Below are 22,069 nucleotides of genomic sequence, written 5' to 3' on the forward strand. Positions count from 1 at the left end.
ACATGACATTACATTAAAAACTTGTATTTACTTGTCAAAATGTCAAAGGCTTTAGGTATTTAAATGAGAAATTTCATAATTATGTCACAACTGATTACAATCAAACATAAATATTTAACAAATACAATAATGTTTAACTTAACAATTTTGTTTAAAGAAACAGCTTTGAAATTCTATTCTTAAATAATATAATCTTTATAATTGTCAAAAATATTATCTTTCCTTGATTTAGCTCGGCATTGATATAAATTTATATAAAAGTAAATATATTTTTAGTAAAAAAGTTGCGCGCTAAACATTATACTTTTTCGTAGTACGAGTTTGATAACAAACTATATAGTCATTTATTTTCGGTTTTCTTTTATGTGTAAAATAATATATAAGAAGTATGTATATATGTAATACTTCCTTAGCGCGTTGAGGGTAAAATTTTATGGTGACACAGAAATAATGTCTAAATGACACTTCAAAGTTAGTTCTGAAAATAATATAATCATGTTCAACCGTTGAAATCTGATAATATATGTTTGGAAGAAAACCGAAAGTACTAAAAAAAATCTTCATACTATACAAATTCATAATCATGAACAATGTCGTAGTTTTATTTCAAATACTTGATATTATTTACTTTATACATAGATTGGGAAAAGTCGCTCTTCCAAGATACCGGCTTAGGGCTTCTCCAACATGCTGTTCCACTGCGGCTTAGTAACTTTAATTCGATTAATATGTTTCAAAGAACAACGATGAGACTAATAATATCATAAGGTTTGTTTTTCATTTAAGAATTAACACAAAAAAAAACTTTAGTTCTACCCGTTCGAAGTCAGACCGAGAAGCTATTATTATATGTGAAGTATGTCCTTCTATATTAACAAATGGCAAACCAAAATGGAAAAAACACTGTGTCTTCATAACAAATGTCAATGCGAGCAAAGTCATAGACAACAGTTAATAGTAAAACATGAGACAAAAGTTTATCGCAGGCACGTAAACTTCATGCTCGGAATACATTTATCACACGTTACTATGTAATGTTGCAAGCTACTACAAATACCGGTATCTACATATATAAATATTTTATACACACTACATGATTGTATAATAATAATAACTTGATCAAATTATAGACTCGGTGACCAATCTCGAAGACTGACTGCGCAGGAGATAAATTAATAAACAAATTAGAGCACAACACAGGTGCATTCTCTGTCACTTACTCTCATAATTTAGTGGAACGGTAATATCATTACTGTTACGATTTCCATGATCTCTATCCTCTATATGCTTTGGACGTGTTCTCCGAGGCACGTATTATTGCTAACTAACACCGAGTTTCTATTTACAATTTCTTGACAGAAAAACAAATGTGAATTTTCAGCCTGCCCAGTCCAGTATCTGCAACTTATCACTTATTTTTACATAATAGGTAGGCGTCGGCAAATGTTCCGCTTAATGGAAAATGATCACAATCGTAAGAAATCTTAACGATTCTTTACATTACCAATGCGCCAACCAACCATGAACTAAGATGTTTAAGTCGCTTGTGCTTGGCTCATTCGCCCTTCACTAACCTTTCAAGCTGGATCATAACAATAATAAATATTGCTGTTTGGCGGTAGAATATATGTTGACTGGATGACCAGATGGGCTTGCACAAAGCCCTACCACCTATTAAAAGTTATAACCTAGCCAATAAACAAATGAGTCATCAATACTAAAATAATACATATTAAAAGAAGTACAGTACACTAATATATCCTTAAACTGAATGTTCTTAAACGTATTTCGAATCGAGCAACATGTATTTAGTCCCTTACTATATTATGAAAGCCCGTAAACATAGTGAATTAGGAGCATCCAAAACTGGAGTAAGGTCACAATTTTGCGCAAAATCATTCCATTCGTTGGAAAAAAAACATTCCACACTCAACGAGTTTGAACAGTTTTAACATTACAATTTTATTCAAAAGATTATAAAAATCTTTATGTAATATAAATGTCTGACCACAGAATCACCGTAACAATAGCCATTATTACAAGTCGTGCGATTATTATTTTATTGTTACTGTACAACCTGCAATCATTTGGAGTGAAATAAAATCGTACTCGTATTAAAATTATTGATTAAATCGCAATTTAATTTAATTATTCAGACACCACCGGTCATTGTACAGTGTAACTTGTGCCCATTATGTTCAAATGTTAATAAATAACATGTTTGTCAATTATTAAGTACCTTCACTATGAGATAGCTAAATGGAGCTCGTGCAAGATAATTGAAGATCAGAGACTCAATGAGCAAGGAGTTTTTATATGCTAAAATTCGTTATAATTTATTGATCTCGTGCTTAGCAGTGAAGTATTATATATATACAATGTTTATCCAATAATCAGCTTGATATCGAAACCTTCTTAGCGATTAGGGATTTGCCAAACATAAAAAGATTATTTTTATTACTACTACGTATATATTTTTTTACATGTTATGAAAAATTGTTAAGTGAACTATTTAATAAAATTTAAATAAGAAAAAAATTAGTCTTGAAAATATTTATTCGTTGGGTTATTTAAAATCACAAAACTTATTCTAATAATAATATATCTTCTAAAATTAAAAGACATAGGTTGACTTCGAGAAAACTCAAAGTCAGTGAATTTAGTTTCACAAATTCAGGGTCTCGTAACCACACTAATCCGGAACAATTTACCCAATAACAGATTAACTGTCCACAGCTGGTACAAATAGAAATTCTTCACTTCGTTGCTCCTTTGACAGAAAGCGAAATGAGTCACGCTCATGAATTCAATGCTAGTGTTAGACAGACTGCTATAATATCGTGTAAGTATATTTTTTATCACAGATCGTTATATTATATACATACGTCGCGCAAATAAGCATAACGATCGTAATAATAACCTTGAAATTGCAGTAGTTGACTGACTGTCAATGAACATTAATGAAGCGTGAATGACTATGAACGAGCCTTTCCAAGCTTAAGAAACCATTTATAATATTATAGTAGCAAAACATAGCAGACGTTGTCCTTCCTGTATATATATATATTGTACATACCATTTGATAGGTTTAACGGTAACGGTATAGAAACTGAAGCTGCTACGCCATTTAAAAGCAAGTTAGTATAAAAATGTCACGGCGATCTGTCAAACGGGGTCGAAGTCTTATTACAATATTATAATAATTAAAAATATTCGCAATTATTAAGAATATTCCAAATTCATATTACGATTTCTCTGTGTTTTTTACATTTTTTCTATACCACATTAACAATACTATGTTCTTAATATTATTGCAAGCAATAGAAGAATATCCTAAATCGTGAATTTTTCGCGTAATTTTAGTGAAAGCGTTCCAAGAAAAACAATGTCATTTTCGGTTATTACATTGTTATTTCGGCGCTTGTTTGTGAAGACAGTTTGTATGTAATTGGTTACCTGTCATTGCTTATCAGATTTAAGATAAGGAGAATTCTGGTTATTTTACGAATGCCTGATCAGATAGACTTGACCTTTTATATGATTTTATAACTTTAAATAACGTTACAAAACTGTATTGAGGACACGAATAAAGAAACACCGAGGTCGACGATGACAAAAATATTTTTCGTAATAATAAAAATGCGGTTTTGTTCGTTTTTTTCTTAATATTTTTCAGTAGATAATTATGACAGTATTTTTTTGATAAATTACATGACAAAGGACAAATATAAAGTCTAAATCAGGACAATGGGCGAAATAATGTTTACTGGTCGCCATATTAAAACTGTGTGCCAAGAATAAAAGACTTGTGAAAAATCATTTTCTTCCCCAGACGGGACAACTCACACCATTGTGAAAGGATTTGAAAGACCCTTTTCATGGAGGCTATTAAATTCCTTCACTGCCATAAAGGCCTTTGGACTCTTTTATTTCTGGATGATATACTTTTTTTCATCGCAACCAGTTACATATATAATATAATATAGGGACCTTATTTTCCATCCCATTGACTACATATTGCTTAAATTCTTATTCTTGATTTTATCTTATTATGAAAAATGGTCTTATCAATCATATTGTGGGTTTGCTGGCGGGCAGATGCAAAGCGATAAGACTAAGGGGGTAGTATTGTTTTTGTATTAATTTAGCTGCATATTTTATTATAACTTTATTTAAATCATTTTTGTGAGTTTATTTTTAACACATTTTTTTAAACATCTATATATCTATACTAATATTATAAGTACGAAATTCCGTCTGTCTGTTGCTCTTACACAGCCAAACCACTAAGTTAGTTTGAAATCCAAAAAAGGACACGGCCTATTTCTTTTTAAACCTAACACCTGACGACCAACCAAAAACGTGAGCGTAGCCGCGGACGCAAACTAGTTCTTTACATAATGTATTTTGTTGACGTACACATTAATTTTATAAAAGCTTTTACAAGTAAAAAAAAATAGTATCGACGATACAGTTAGGATTTGCTACGACCAATATTCTTATAAAGCGTTCGATGATAGTCGATATGAAAATTGAATTCGTTCGCGTCTTGTTTAAGGGCCTGAAACCATTTATTGCGTATTCAAGACGCATGGCGAAGCATAAATATCCCTGTCGTGCTCATTACAATAACTCGGTCTCGAGAATGGACGTCCCGGGAAACTGGGACGAATGTTTCATCCCGTGGGATTTACTTATTTGGGTAATGGATTTCAGACTGCCGCTTTTATTTTCAATTAATATTTTTATACATTTTATATATTAGTATTTAAAAATTATCGGATATAGCTTATCATTCATAATTATAATGTGTAGTGATTACGAATAGTGAAAAATCGAAATATTAGGCTCAGTCGTTTCTCACAAAATCGTACTCATGCAAACATAGAAATTATATAAAGGTAACAAATAACCTTCCTATTTGGAATCGGTTAACAAATCAAAGGTACAAGAACATAAATGTAACATCTATGATTTTAATAAAAGAATGAATAAAATTTTCTTTAAAAGCCTCAAATCAAAATCGGCTAACGCATTGGAAAGTCGAGTGGATCTGAAAGGCCACGGTCTGGCGAGCACGACGCGTATGAACGTGTGGCAGATACCAAGCAACCCCGGCTGAGCTAGACCGGGCGAAACTGCCCGTGCATATCTGTTTGTTATGCTAATTGCACGTGATGTATAGGTACTGGATGTACACGCTGTTACTTTTTCAATGACGAAAAAAGGGAGCACAGTAAACAAGATAGAGTTAAAAAAAACACTAAATGTTATGGACGTTGTATCTTTTTGTTTTAGAATCGTTACATTGAGACACATCGAATCCGAACTTCACTGCCATCATGCTAAGAAGTTTTATTTCTAATATAGTGTCTCAAAAACAAGATATTAAGGTATTTACTAGTTATTAGTTTATTGTGATTGTATTTTAAATGAACAAAGTATATGTTTAAATATAAGTTAATTCATTAATTGCAGGACATGAAATTGAAACTAATGTAGGTTTAATGCTAAAAGTATTCTCTAACAGCGAATAACAAGGACGTTTGTAGGTGTAATAAAATTATAACTTACTAGCCACCCACCTCGGATTCACATAAGTACAGTAATACACAACTTTTAGATTTAAGAACAAATATAAAAAAAAATCTTGTTTTATTTCAGCTAGGACATTTGAAATTCCTGGTTTTCTCTAGTATAATATGCATGTATTATATAAATATCCTTTTGAGTCACTCTGTTTATTGATGGAAACTGCATTAAAATCCATTGCGTAGTTTAAAAGATCTAAGAATACAGACGACGCGAAGTGGTTTTATACTATGTAAAGGTACTAAAATGTAATTAACTTTCAAAATAATCATTAAATATAAAAATGTATTCTTTATTCATTGATCGAAGCCAAATTTATTTTATAAACACTTACTTACTCAACTATGAGTATACGTTCTATTTGAGTTTTATCACACCAACAGAAAACGCAATGATGTGTAAAAATTAAAATAAAACTTCATTAACAAACCCAATAAAAAGTACAGATTTTTCAAGACAAGTTAAAGAGAATAGACAATAAATAAAAGAGCATGCTCTAACGAGTACGTTACGTATAGACGTGTGGCAGATACTAAAGAGACTGCACGGAACAGACTGGGCGGAACTGTTCGTGTCTGACTGTTTGTTATGTTAATTCCACGTCACATCATTAACGTTTTTCATTGGATTTCATCTACTGTGTAAAGTTGGGACAATTTTAGCTTTGAATAATTATTCCGTTCAATTAATTATTCATATTCTAAAATGCAACCGTTAAAGGTAACTATTGAGCTAGTATATTTGCATTGTCATTGCAAATAGCATTAACTATAACACGAGTACACTATATGTGTATTATATTGTATGTATTCTTCCGATATACAGGAATACTATCAGTTTAAAGAGTAAATGAGACAGAGAAACTACAGACATGAGGGACATAAATACAAGTTCCCAAGGTTAGTAGCACATTGGTGGTGTAAGGAATGGTTAGTATTTTTAACAGTTCCAATATCTATGGTTGACCACTCTGCCTCAGGTGAACCATTTCTCCGTCCGTCTATCTATATAATACAAATAAAAGCTGTCCAAAACAGAGTATAATGTTGACAGGGTGTAAAAATCATGTACCTACATATTTGTGTAATGTTCTTTTTTCTACCAAAACTTTTAAATACTTAAACGGATTTGGATTCATCGTTAGAATTTTTTAATTAATCCCTGAGACACTGGCTATAAATTAATTCTTTAATTCATTCGGGTTCGCTTCAATAGAGGTTTTTTTAATATTTAAGGTAAACAGTTTTACTCTCCAGGTAATTAGCTATACTAATATTATAGATGCGAAAGTAACTCTGTCTGCCTGTACGTTTCTCTTTCATGGCCAAGCCACTAAACTGAATTTATTGCAATTTGGTATGAAGCAAGCTTGAACTCCAAGGAAAGACATAGATATACATACATTTTTATATGTTACAACCGACGACAAACCCCTTAAACGCAAGTGAAGCCGCGGGCAACAACTAGTATTAAATAAGTAAGATTAAAATTATTTAATTATACACAAAATAAAGTTTTTTTTTAATAATATATATGAATACATTTTTAGCTATAACCTGCGAGCGACAATTAGTATTCTAAACGGTATTATATTAAAATTTATATTCATTTTATCAGCAATTTTTCAAAACAGAGCGTTGCTCATTTCTCATAAATATTGCTCCATATTTACTATCTAATCATATTTTTATCAAGCTGATAATTATCTGTGCTAATTAACATTTACTAAACGGTTAGTGGTTAGTTGTTAGCAATGTACCTTATACTATTTTAACATAAAATCAGTAGTTATTTGATTTGTGAGCGATAATAACATTACACGTGTTAAGTAAAATTTCGCAGCTATTTATTTAAACTTGTTTAATGTAACTTGTTGTCCGAAGGTATAAAAATGAATACAAAAACACACATCGAATGAGGCATTTTTAGCATACCTTTCGCACCTTAAAAGACAGACAGCCAAAATTCGAAGGATGGAAATTCAGTTCCATAGATTGGTATATACCTACTTTTTAATTTTTGGAAATTAAAAATATCTAAAAACTTAAATTCACTTCTTATAATAAAATAATAAAGAGAAGATCATTCCAGGTCCATCATAATATTCTAAATATGTGAATACCCATCGTCAAATTTGAATGTAATTTGACATAAAGCCTTATGAAATGCAATTTGCATCAGTCTCTTGAGATGAAATTGAGCACAAAGTCGTCTCGACGAATGACATCACAATTCTACCAGTTTAATATTCGAGTTCTTAAATTTCTTCGTCATTTTTATGGCTTAAACTTAAGTTTAAATTTACGAATTTTGATTTGTAAATAATACGATTTTATAGTATTGATAAAAATACACACAGATACAAGTTCTTTAAATAGTTTCACGTTTTACTTACCTTTGAATATAAATATATCCCTACGTTATCAAACACAGATCGAAGCAATGAGATTAGCTTAAACAGTAACCAGGATGGAGAGGCATTCAAAGCTGAATCGAAACACATATAAACAACTATATCATAACAATTTATTTATCAAAATGCTGTTTTGCTGATTTAAATAACACTTTCCGCAGATACAACCGCGTGTTTTCAAGTGTTTGGGACATTTTTTCTGACTAATAAGTGACCTATATGATATTACAGACTATAATCTATTTATTTATTTAAATGCTTTATTGACCACCATAAACTTAATGGGACAAAAGGCGGACTTAATACCTGAAGGCATTCTCTGCCAGTCAAATTTTAGGTCAAACAGAAAAACCACGAAGGCGGTAATTAAAAATTAATTAACAATATATAACAATATATGCACATACTTATATAAAACTACATAAAAAAAAATCATATACATACATATCCATATAGTATCTACAAAATAAATATTGATATATACTGTCTATCGTAAAAACATATATCTAATATAAAAATAGTTAATTTAATAATAATAGTGCAATAACAGAAATCATAAGGGCTAGTAGGGGCATCTATGTGCTAACTTAATATATCCATCGAACCAAACTTTCACAATTATAATATTAATAAAAATTGTTATTGATAGCCAAATAATTCCAGCAATTAAGACTTTGTGTATATATAAATTACACATAATGATGAACATATTTTTTGCAAAAAAAAAAAGCAAATGGAAAATAACACGCAAGAAAATAAATCGATGAGCGAAAGTTGGAACATAACTTTACGGCGCCGTGATTATGCCTTTGCAAATAGTTTTGCTATTAAGATACCACCAGTAAACCATTCATTACAATTTTATTTGTTTTAATACAGTCCTTACGTCCTATGTATTAAGGACTATAATAATACATCATTAACGTATAACACTAATGGCACATTAGTGACTATCATCATTTTTTCAGACCAATTACCTAACAGAGTAATGTATTTGGTCTACCTAGGGTAATTATCATGGTTAATGGTAGGTATTTTTACCTAGTTTACCTACTAGATATTTATCTGAATTGAAGCAAAAAACTTATTTCGATATATTCAAATGTAAACAAAGGCTCAAGATCATGATTAATTTATATTTTCAAGTTCACGTTTCAGACAGTAAATTACATAATACAATGATATTCTAAAGGAAACATTCTCTATTAGACAATCTTCATTGTTATCGAAACAAATAACAAACATACTAAATGTTATATGTACAAATGAGTAGAAACTTATTTACTTCAAATATATTACGACGTTCTTCATGCTTCACGTTTTTAAACTATTTTTTATGCCATTATTTACTTAAGGATTACTTTATATTGACAGATTCTAAAATAATAGGTATTTGAAACGAGAGAAATATTATATTGAAGCATCAAAAGCGAATGGAAATCTCGGTAGAGCGTTCCCGTTTCGCTGAAAAATGCTGTCATTTTAATCATTATATTGATGTACTAAGAAAACGACTTCTCGTTCTCACTACCCTATATTTGTATCTGTCGCTTATGATTTTGTTTTCGCTTTCTCATTGTTTCATTATAATGTTCCGCAGACTCTATCCGCCTTTTGTTTCAAGATCTGAGTTAGAATTATTCCCTCGTAAATATACAAGTAAAATCGTTGATCTCTTTAGAAGTCATAAGTAAACTGAATAAAAACTTTTAAATAGGTACATGCTCAACACAGCGTGGAAATTACGTACATCAACCTTGACTCGTTCATTGCTAGGTGAATAATAATTTGCTGAGAACAGCTATTGTTATAAGCACCAAACTTATGTAAATGAATTTAACGTTGATATAATATACCAAGTTCAAAACAAAATAGTCACAAAATATAAAACTAATTCACGAGATATCTGTGTTTTTGAATTAATTTTGTGATACTATAATACTAAGTTGAAGAAAAAATGTATCGACAACAGTTAGTGTAAGCTCTATCGTTGTGTTTATTGCTATGATTAAAATAAACATAAACGATAGAAGTGGACGCGAAAGAGGGGCGATAATGCCAGTGTTGGTGACGACGAATCATGACACGATAACGTTAACCCCCAATAAAAAGGCCAAGTATTTAAGAATCAGATTATTGGGCATAGTCTTATCGAGCTACTAACTTCCCCCAAATTAAGTGGATGAGAGTTATGGACGAACTTTCTACTCGCCACTAATAAAGATAATGAGGATTCTGATTAGATAAATACGGTGCCATTCGGCTGTGCTCCAATGAACTATTGACTAATAGTAAACTTGCGTAATATTATGATTCACTGCAAACTAGTTTACTTTGAAATTGACCGCTTTATCATATATATAGATTGATTGCTAACCATAATCGAAAATGATACATTTCAAATTGCTTCCAAAAACAATTACTCCTAACATTCAGTACACTATTTTCCAGAAATAGGTGAATCTTTTGTATCGGCGGAATTATACGTCTATTGAAATAAAATTCAATCTTTATTAGATTCTCAAACCAATGTTTGTTAAACGTTGTGAGCTAATAAAAGTAATATTACGGGAGCGGGATTCACCGAACGGGAGGAAATGAAAGCGACGAGAGAATGAAATTGGAAAACTTGTTACAAAATTACTTAAGATGAAAAAGAAAATAAATAAGGCCGGGTTCGGTACGGATACGGCGGGGCAGAGCTGTACTAAGCGTATTTTTGTAAGCATTTTTATTTTAAAATGAGACGAAGCTTTAAATACATCCAACCTCAAACAATAATATTCATAAATAAATTAATTTAATTCTAATATCAATTGAGGAATTAAATACTAAATGTTGTATATTCATGTTTTACTCTAACATATTAAAATAAATAAGTAAGTTACATTAATGTAATCCATTACTCCTTATTGTAATATTTTCATAACTTTAAATCGTCTTGACGTACCTTTTGCTCCAGTTTCCGATCTCAGCGTAGCGTCGGCCGTTAGAGCATCCGCTCCTCCTCACTTCATTTCCTTTGAGCGTTTGCACGGAGTTCCCGTTAGGTGTTAATATTCCGTTGGAGGCACTGTTATTGTTCCGTTCCCGGTTTCTGGGAAAAGTTCCTGTCCCGGAGCGAAATGTCCCAAGCTTCGGCGCCGGTTCATCTAGAGCATACTGTTGAAGCGGAAGAGTTACGTTTCCACTCCAACTCTTGCGATTTACAGAGAAAGTTTTGAACGTTCTGTTGCCATTCGTTGGCGATGGAGTCACTCCGCAGAAACTGCTCCTATTATGACTGTTCTTTATAAATGCACTGTTTTGCAACGCGATCTGAGGCTTGATGGGCACCAGTGGTGATGCCTGGTCAATAGACATCGTACTTTTTAATAAAAGTAGACGTTACCTACTTTCATCAATCTACATTTTCGTCTGTAAAGGAAGGAAATTGGTTGTATTAAAAAACCGACGTATTGGTGACCTTGATTCAATGAAATCACCAACAAAGTTGCGACTTTTACAAAAACATTGAGCATAAAAAGTGACCAAAACTGATTGATAGCAAAAATCTGTTCGCGATGAACATAAAACACCGATTACATTTAAACATCGCAATGTTCACTCAACAACCTGTTTCTGATTGGCTGGCAACAATAGGTAAAGTTTTACAAATATAACGTTGAGTAACAATTGAACTCTTAATGTAGGTTAATGAAATAAAAACTCATGTAAATTATTTATTAAGGAAAACAATTCGTACCTGAGTAGTCTTTACCACTCATTAATTTACGCTTTCAATATATTACACGAAGCGCAAACTCCTTACATTTGATATAACTTGTAGGATGTTTTATAATAACCGGACGTAGTTATTGCATCGGGTTCTTGCAAATCGTCAACGAGCAGCATCACTTACTGTTAAACATACGTTTTAACTTCCGCTTGTCTTAAGAAACTACTATTCAAAATATAAATAACGGATACCACATAATAAACTACAGTGTAAAATGGTCTCACAGTTGAATGGCCATTAAGTGCATCAAGTATTTGACCTTGGTTGTGATTGTTGATGTGCGTTTATATTATTCAACATACATAGCTACAAGGTTTAATATATTTGTGACTAAGACATCTTCGAAGGTCCAATAGGTGTTTACGTTAAACCCTGTTTAGGTAAACAAAGTAGCCTAGATAAATTGTAATTATATAATAGTACCTAATCACACATTAGGTACTATTTGATATTTTATCCTTCATCATGGAATACTAAAATTCTTTGACTTATTAATGCTAAAGTCTGAAGTAAATCAGCCTAGTTAATTTGTAAGGGTAGAGTCAGCTTACCTGTTTTTGAAAGTTTAAAATTATTTCAGATATTTGGACAATTATTAAAAAGAAACAAATGTAAGGGTTTTCGCAATTCACGAAAATACTAATACAGGCAAAATAGAAGAGCTTTTAAAAATCGACGTAATAATTAATGTGTGTTTACTAATGTATTTCTAAACAAATTAATAGGTAGATTGGTACTAGAAAACCCATAGATGTAAACGTAAGTTTATTTTTGGAGTATTATAGCATGAGTCAATAGTAAACAGTGGTTTACAAAATGTCTGTTATTATTACACAGTCATCATTACAGCTCATTTGCGCCGGCTGGTCAGTTGGCCTACATCATGCTATGACTTTCACATCCAATGTGTTTTCTTTTACGTTTTATTTGTAGTATTCTTATATGGTAACGAAATATCAACAAGATCTACCTGACCTAGTGCTGTCCGGACATGAACGATTTGTGTACCAGTGACCACTCACTCGTAACCATCTTTAGCATTATGTAAGTGTTGTATAATGTTTCTAGTTGCATAATATCTCATTTAATCTGGCGTCCATTAAGTTTATATGATTACCTGTTTTAAAATCAAATTTCGATATCAGTAAAATAACTATTTTTTTTACAGTTGTCCTATAAAAAAAGAAAGGTTTAGTTTTTCTTTTAACCTTAATTAAAATATCAAAATATACTTAATTACAGTAAACTCCTACAAGTACTTTTGAACTGTAATTTAACGAGAATACATTTAATGTTAATTATAAATTAAAATTATAAGAAACTCAGTAGTTACTTTTTTACAAATACATCATACTTATAAAATGTCCTTAATAAGTGTCTAGAATTTTAATCAATATTTTTAAGTATTCTGTTAAGTGACATAATTTATCCCATCTATGTTTTAAAATGTTGGAGGCCTGTAGACTTCCTCATGGGAATGTAAATTTTCTCTAAGTTGCATTTTTTAAGCAGGCTTGAATATTCTATAGATGGAAGGGTGAAGAGTTTTAACCGTAGTCTTAGACTGCAAATATTAATGAGATTTTTAAGATTAAAAAACACTACGAAATAAAATATCAGATTTGATTTATAATTAAATAAACTACACTCCTTTAGAAAACTTTTTATATAAAATGTTAGCTGCAGATGTTTAAATTATATTAATGCAAAATTATAATATAAACATAAGGTAACTTACAAAACAAACATTTTATAACCCTTTAAAGATATAACAGCCTTAATTTTTTAAATTCAAAGGTGTATTAAGTCGAATGCAAAAAATGCTCTCGTAACCATCTGCCGATCGATTTATGCAAGCAGGTGCCTCAGTCATATTTTTTTTTACCATCTCAATACAAAAAAACCGGCAGGTATCAATTAGAATATTTATTGTTAAAATTAAAAATATACTAACTTTTTTTTATGATGTAACAAATCATTTGAAGAATGAATCGTTCTCGGCGTCTACAGAATACTAATTCTTGTTTTGACAGCCGAAAATAAAAGTTTAGCGTATGTAGAATAATACATGACGTTATATTGCATAACAACAAAAAAAAACGTACAATTAAACACATCAAATCAAAACATGCATGTTGTATTGAAGTATGAATTTTTAAAGTATATTTAAATTATTTTATTTAAAGATAAATTAAACGCGATGCTACTAACAAAATCAAGCAATAAACTCAGCACCTCCTTTACGGATTATAAATAAATTAATTATTTATTTATGCTAAATTATTGTGATCATCCTTAATGAAAATCAACAAATATATAGCTACTTAATTTATTTTTATATTCCATATATTTTTTATAAATATTTTATTAATTTACGTTTATTAAATAATGATTTCAATGTTAACAGTAATGTTCCTAGCGCTATTGTCAATTGACAATGATTAACACAAAGGAATGCAAAGTGACATAAGAAAGATGTTCGTAGTGACTCGGCTAGTAATGGATATTATTTTACATTCTCTTAAATATTATTATTATATGAATAATTGTTTCATTTAAATCAAGTCTTTAATAAATGTAGTAGCGTTACATTTATTTATTATAATAAATGTAGATTTTTTGGAAATAAAACATCCGAAAGTCGAAAAAATAGTTCCAATATTTTAATAATATGTAACGATAATAAATAGGAACATGCGAATCGTTTACATGTTACAAAGAAATATGCAAACTATATTTGACTTAAACACGATACAATATAATAAAATAGCATCGATTGAATAAAATTGCGATCGATTGAACCATAGAAAGTATAATCAAATACGCCTATCAATTTGTTTTAAATAAAAAATAAAATCGACACGTCAAATTAATCGCCCGACTAATTCAATATTCAACACAAACAATCAAGTTGAAAAACTGCACGTTTCTGACAACTATATGGAACTAGAAGAAACCACTTTACCTAAGTGTGGAATATCAAATAAGGCAGTTGAAGATCCGATATGTATTCAAGACGCGGCGCACGCAGGAAGGCAAAAGCCACAATGTGTCTCGGAACATCCGACTCTTGTCCAATATTTCTATTATTGATACCGGTTACATCGTAAACTTGCTTTATTGGGCCATTACAAGAAAAATATATCCGATAGAGGAATCTTGAATTACTTGTCACGGACTTGATTACAAAATGTATATAACATCGCTGCTTGCTCTATAACATCCATGACATAATAAAATACATAATTTAAAATATAAAAACTCATACAATTCATTTAATGGATACTAATAATGTTATGGAACTTGAAAATCATCAATAAAAAAAAGAAAATCAATTAGGAACGGATCCCATTGCTATTTTTAAATAATATTTTAATTTAAAGAAATTGACATTTATAAAATTTATAGTCACGTTAAGTATTTGGTAAAGTAAAGATCCAATCGCTACTTTACTTTTTTACTTTACCAAGGACCTGGAGGAGAGACCTCTTCAAGAGAATTTAGTAGAATTTCACCAGACAAATGCTGGCTTAAATAAAATATTTTCCTCCGATTTGAACCCGCAACCTTCGGTTGAGAAACACGTGTGCGACAGAGTCATCTCGGCTCCGTTGTCTGACAGGTCTAAAAGCTAAGATCAGTGATAAATACGCGGTAACGGTAGACATGAGGCGGTAATTAATGTGGGTTCATGAGAATATCGCAGATATTCATAGTCGAGTAACGGAATTTAATCAATTTAACTCTTCGAGTTCTGTACTCGTAAGTTACGTAATTGGCAGCGGGATGCGGGCGACATGAATGATGGCTGAGATTGATGATGTTGCAAATAGATCGGTAGATGACTGATGGTTATAATCAATATTGCTTAAAGGATATTGACATAAAGCTATTAAAGTAACAAACAAAAAATGCACTTTTTACGTTTAACTGTTGCAAAAAGATCGCCGAAGGAGTTACTACTACTAAAATAATGAATTTTGGGATCTTTATCAATCTTTTACATAAACAATGTTATCTAAACAACTCTCGTTGTTCGCAAATGATGATCAATGGATTAATAACCTAAACCTCTGATTTTATTGTGCTCAAATGTGTGCGCAAACACAGGAGTTCTCTCTATTTCCTTACTCTGATACAAACGAGAAGAATAATCAGATAGTATGGCGATTCAAGACGACCAAAGATCGCTTAGACGCAGAACCAATGGGCGTGCTGATGATGAGAAATTATTGAAACAAAAACTCGATAACATGTTATTAGTCCAACGTTAATATCTGTTGCTAAGCAAACTAGCCACTAGACCAACGAGACAGTAATTTATAATTATATAATAATAACATATACATGAGAAAAAATAATAGTTTTGTTTTATAATATAAGATAAAAACAAATAGATTTGGAGGATACGATATATTTATGGGATACGATACCAAAATTAGACTTTGTTTCTACTTTGACAAGCAAAAAGTCACCTTGTGTTAAGTGGTCACCTTCACCTATAGACACTGGAAGATCTAGAAGCAAAAACCAGTTCTTACCTGACTATGCAACAGCGACCATGAGAACGAAGATGTTAAAATTGTATCTCTTAGAGTTAGATTGAAGTGGATCCCAGCATTAAAAAAGAATACTGTTTGGCTGTAATCATTGATAAAGGACTGATAACCATCCAGACAAACTGCCAAAACAAAGCTTTATCAAGCAGTAAAATAAAACTATCATAAATTTGATATTGTTATAAAAAATTAAAGTAACCTTATTTGACTTTAAAGTGACCGTCAATAAAGATCATAACTATCTTATTTACATTGTTATAATGGACGAGGCTTTAAAATCTAGTTATTACCAAAATTTTATGAAACTTTGTGGAACAGGCACGTTAAGCACTTCTGAATACTTGAATTGAGTGGTGATTCATGAGCTTAAACTTAACCTAGTTAACGGCAAGATCAGCGATTTAAGACTAAGTGCAAGGAAAATCTCTGATATACACAGAAGTGCTTTTTGCTGATCATACCCTGTGTATTACAAATGATGTTAACGATAATTTTACTAGTAAATTCATTTTGTATGATTCCATTCTATGCGAGATATTCTCCAGAACTTGAAAGAATATTTTTTCTTTCAAATTTAAAGATCGCTCTCAAAGCAATAATATAGTTTGATAATAATCATATTATACTTTAATAAAATAATTATAATCAAACTCGTCCCATAGTCAAAATGCAAAGCATGAAGGTATCGCACAACAACGTACTTATGATTTTTGTTTGCAACTACAGTTGCTTTAAATTATTATTTGATAAAGTACACTTTATAAAATAGTCGGAAGTAAAAAGAAGAACAGGCGCTGTCACGATTCATTAATATACCAGAAAACCAAAGATGGATAATTAAATGCAACAGCCGTTCTCAGAATTTGGACACATCGACTCTCGCGTGTTAGTGAAGTCAACCGCTGTACGCAATATAAGGAGCTGGTCGGAACAATGGGCTCCGTTGTATTTTCCGGGCCGGCCGTAACAGTGCACATTAGCGAATGTTCCGCCAGATACGTAAAAGCAATTAAAAAGCCATGAACACAACGCCAAGGCAAGCAAAAGTAGCAATTAGGCTGAGACAACGATCCCTGTTGCTAATTGGTTAATATTTTCATTACAAAATACTTACTGGAGATTCAAAAACGAATAATTGTTTGGGCAAACAATATAATTGGTATGCGAGTGGAAGGCACGACTGTCGATTACAGAGTCATGGTATTTCGTAACCACAATCAGACACATTCCATCGCGGCACAGTGCAACGCCCTTCGGGATAGACCTGTGCTGTTTACCGATTATAGTAAAGATCGAAGTATAAATAAGTAGGTGTAAATGGTTACTTTATAAAAAACCTGTATGTTCAAAAATGGGCATACAAAGATGCCGCAAAAAGTGGGTGGGTATTCATTCGTATCAAAACGATGTTGAAGGTTATTTTGTAACTCGTGTTCAATGATCAAAGATTAAAGTTTTAAATTTTAAACCAGATATAATTATGTCTATTATTGAACAAAAACTTAAAAGATTTAAAGACTGAATTTGTTGTGCGATGAATGAGTATATAAAAACTAAAGCAATAATATCGCCGGAACCTGTTGCAAAACTATTAACACGTGCAAAAAGTAGAACGCTTGCGCAATACTAGTAACTAACAAGGTATCGAAGATTGTTGCCCTCACTAGTTAATGCAACTCAAATAACTATCTTGAGCGCCTCTCTATAACGGTATAAGCATTCTCAGCCCGCATTGTTTTTGCCAATATCTATTAGGAAGAATAACAATGGACTTTATTTCCTTAGACTTGATATTTATTGAAGTCCCCTTCTTTATTCTGCGACGAAACACATCATCTAACATTCAGTAACATAAAATAGTTAATGGTAATTTATGTTACAGAAAAAAAAAAAAACATAATTTGAAGGGCTATACAAAGTATTATGAGTGGACTATATATGAGTAGGTGATTTCATTGAATGGAGAAAATTTAAAATAGCCTCGTGTCAAAATTGCAATAAAAATTCAAATAAGTATAACGGTCAACGAAAACGTTGATAATCGTCTGTGTTTTGGATTAAAGTCATTCATATATTCGTGCAAATGACTTAGATTATAAATGACTTATACGTTGCAATACAATGTGAGATGAAAAAGTATCGTGCAAAACGAAAACATGATAGGGGAAGGCCAATGTCAACGACCCAAAACCCGTGGGTGCAACAATAGTTCAAAAAAGGGGTCTTAGTGCCATTATGGTACCGAATTATCGCTTCAATGGTCAACTATAATTCTCTTCGATATCGTATTAAGCAACGTGGCGCGTGCCCCGCTCATAATGTCCTAGCTAAACTAGTTTGATCGATAACACCAAAAGTTTGGATAAAAAAAAACAGCAAGCCGTGATTATCAGCTACAAAATCTAAGATGATCAAGAAGAAGAAAAGTATTCAACCGACTTTTAAATATTTTTTATTTGTTAAGAGAAAAGTATTGAAAATGCTTTTGATATTTTTTTTCATACCATCGGTATTTCGTTTATTTCGTGTCGTTAGTTTAAAAACAATAATACATCATTATAACCTAGTGCAGCAAAGAGAACTTCAACTCGACATCGTTGACTAAAACGATTTTTCCAATTTATATTTTAATGGGAATATTCATTTTGAATAGAAGTAATGTTATTTTTTCTAATCAATTAAAACTAATTATTATTCATCCACGAAATTGGGATATTATCATTACCAAAAAATGATATGTAGACAAAGTTATAGACTGGAGAAAAGGGACCAAAATATAGATCTTTAGCCTCAAAATCAAATTTGTTACCAATTAAGCCTACCTCGATATTCTAAGGGTCGGTAAACCGGAGGTTGGGGACTAGGCGATCAATTTCAAAGCCCCTTCGCCTCATATTCAAATCCCTTCTTTGTCTTTCGAATTTCATGTGAATAGTTTAAAAATAAAGTAGTCCTACCCCCGTCACTTGTTCGATTTGAAGTTGTATTGGCAGTGTGGAACGCTAATTGGAATGAATTGTTTATATTCTCTTTATTTCTATTTCATCCGTAAATTGGGATTTTCTTTGATTACGAACAACTTCATCCTACTTCTAATAAGATTAAATCAAAGTATGTCGTATTTATTCATGTAATATAACACGAAATTTGTAAATTCTATATAAATACTACAATATTACGATAAAACATAAGCGACATCGGGTTATTTACAGTATAATAAATTTCTTAATATGATAGGTGTTTTATGTGCATTATTGCAAACGCATGGCCAACTTTTTAATACCTGATAAGGCTTATCTAGACCGATAAAGCAGCTGTATTGATGATATCATAAAGAAACATTCAAAAATGTAACATAACAAAACTATTTTTAAAAATAATACTATTATACAAGTATAAATTGCAAACAATAATATAAAATAATAAATAAAAATGATACCCACTACTAAAACAGAGGCCGTTAAAGAATCACTTGTAAAAAACAAAAACACATACGTAAATAACAAACGTAAAGCACAAAACCAAAATGAAACTATACGTTAAAACTTCTAAAATTACCGGTAAACCCGCAAAACTTTTAATCACTTCCACAAATCGACGACTATATCAAATTTTCGTTTTGAAATTTGATATGTGTACGGTTTCGTGTCTACGGTGCGGTTCACGAACGCGACGCGCGGCGCGACGACCGGGCAACAACTGACGTTCACCCACCACTGGTCTGCTATCTCCATCCCACTCGAATACGCATGTCCGGAACTAGATCCCTTCATCGTATCCATATTCATTTCTTTTTTTATAATGCTTTTCAATCACTGTTAATAACAAGGTGAATTACACAAGCTTGTAAAACAGAACACGTGAGAAGCAGGCAACCCCGCAAGGTCGAGCGTGATTGCGCTATTAGCGTACCCCTAACGGCCATTCTGGTTTTGCACCTGTTCGAGATACGATCACAAAAAAAATCTTGCACTATAATCAGATTTCTCATTGTTGTATGAGTCGGTTTTAATTTTTATTATACTTGTTTTTTTACCAATACTTGGAAATCTTATTACATACTCGCAGAATATTCATACATAATAAGCCTGCATTTTTAAACTATGAAGTTTCGATATAATGAGACAAATTAATAGTTTCTTCGTACAAACTTTGGATCCTTGGAGATTAAGGAAATTACATTTTTAAAAGCGCTTCCTTAGTCACTTAAATAAATTTTTTATTTATAATAGTATTGTTATTTCATGTAATAATATACACAATAATATACATATTGACATTTTTTATCATTACCCTAAGAATTGTATCATCATATGTTAATCTAATACATTTTATTATATAACGCACACAATAAAAAAATTGGGTTTCGTATATATCGATAAAAAACAAAACAAATTGTGTCTGCCCATTTGCCAAAGTAATTTTAGCAGTTACCTACATATAATAGCTTTTTACCGTACTTGTTATTTTAAATAATATTTTGTATCGTGTACATTTAGACATGTTTTAATAATGTCTTCGCGTTTCACTCTAACATCACATCGACACTTTCATTGGCGTATATGTGACTCACGAAAGTATTGTCAACGACACACAATACACAATAGAACTCCGAAGACATTTCACTCATATAAGTATACTGTATCGTAGATTGTATATCAAAACAAAAAAAACGTACATAAATTTAATATTTCGATCAATCACGATGCTTGTCCTAACGATACTTGTGAAGGTACATCGATTTCATCGAGAAAGCATCACTAACACTCGCTTAGAAAATATGACACATTTATTTGACATATCACGTGATAAAAGATTGACGGTAGAAATTGCTTCGACTCGAATTGAATGCACTTGTCTAAATAAAACTCGCAGTTTACGAGACTGTAAAACGCCTTGTCTGCTCGTATCATTTTTATAAATACTTATCGTGGTAATTAATACACCAGTATATGCAATGTAAGAGATGTTCAATAATCCTCAGTGTTAATGGATATAGGCGGCTGTGATCACTTACCTCACTTTAACTTACTCAAACAAATATTATTTCTACACAGAAACAACACATTTTAAGTCCAAGTCAAAATGTTACAAATAATTTAATTCTCTTGTTCCTTTATTGACTTTATCGTCGTATATTATTAATTAATTTACAATATTTTGCAACATACATATATTCTTATATCTTACCTTGGTGGTCATAGGAAATTATTTAACGTATTTTTTAAATAATAGAATAGTTTGCTCCGTCTATATCATTAAACTAAATTATTATTTAGACGAATTAACTGTTCTTAGTGAACACTACATAGTGTAAAAAAGAACTTCTAAATTAAACAATTGAACAACACTAAGCTTTCAAGAAAACTATAACATTGTTAATTTAAAATGGTAATTTCTTGTAAAGCAAATGAACTGAGTATAACAGGTTTCCAGAAAACATCAAACATAATTTTTGAAATTATCACAGAAACTTGATTGTATCTTCCAGGAAATTTTAATTTCCTCATTGTGGTGACTTACTCACCGGTTAAAAGATTTTTTTCTGTGATAATATGTCAAAACTCGTTGAAAGGGAACAATTTGAACATTATTACGTGGAAAAAAATAGAAAATGTTTTTATAATTATTATATAAATATTTTTATTAATTTACATTAAAATTATCTACATAAAGAATTTAATTATATATTATATATGGTCGCAAGCGTTCAGGAGAAAGCATTTA

The 22,069-nt window shown here is 31.2% G+C and overlaps 1 protein-coding gene across 6 annotated transcripts in view; it reads right to left on the reverse strand.

The window, feature by feature from the left end:
* LOC125068774 (protein sprint) overlaps positions 1-22,069 on the reverse strand; it is a 210,668-nt gene that overhangs the window by 91,177 nt on the left and 97,422 nt on the right. Inside the window, exons 1-2 of one of the 6 annotated variants that reach the window (XM_047678079.1) lie at positions 19,901-20,036; positions 10,956-11,422 (exon numbers count right to left, since the gene is read on the reverse strand). The exons of 3 other annotated variants lie outside the window; for them this stretch is intronic. In XM_047678079.1, the coding sequence (XP_047534035.1) occupies positions 10,956-11,368 (413 nt within the window). In that variant the 5' untranslated portion in view covers positions 11,369-11,422; positions 19,901-20,036. Of the gene's footprint in view, positions 1-10,955; positions 11,423-19,785; positions 20,037-22,069 lie in introns of those variants that run through there. 2 more of the 6 variants (XM_047678077.1, XM_047678083.1) reach the window with 2 other exon arrangements.

This window comes from Vanessa atalanta, chromosome 14 (genome assembly GCF_905147765.1).
Source record: "Vanessa atalanta chromosome 14, ilVanAtal1.2, whole genome shotgun sequence".
NCBI classification, from domain to species: Eukaryota; Metazoa; Arthropoda; class Insecta; order Lepidoptera; family Nymphalidae; genus Vanessa; species Vanessa atalanta.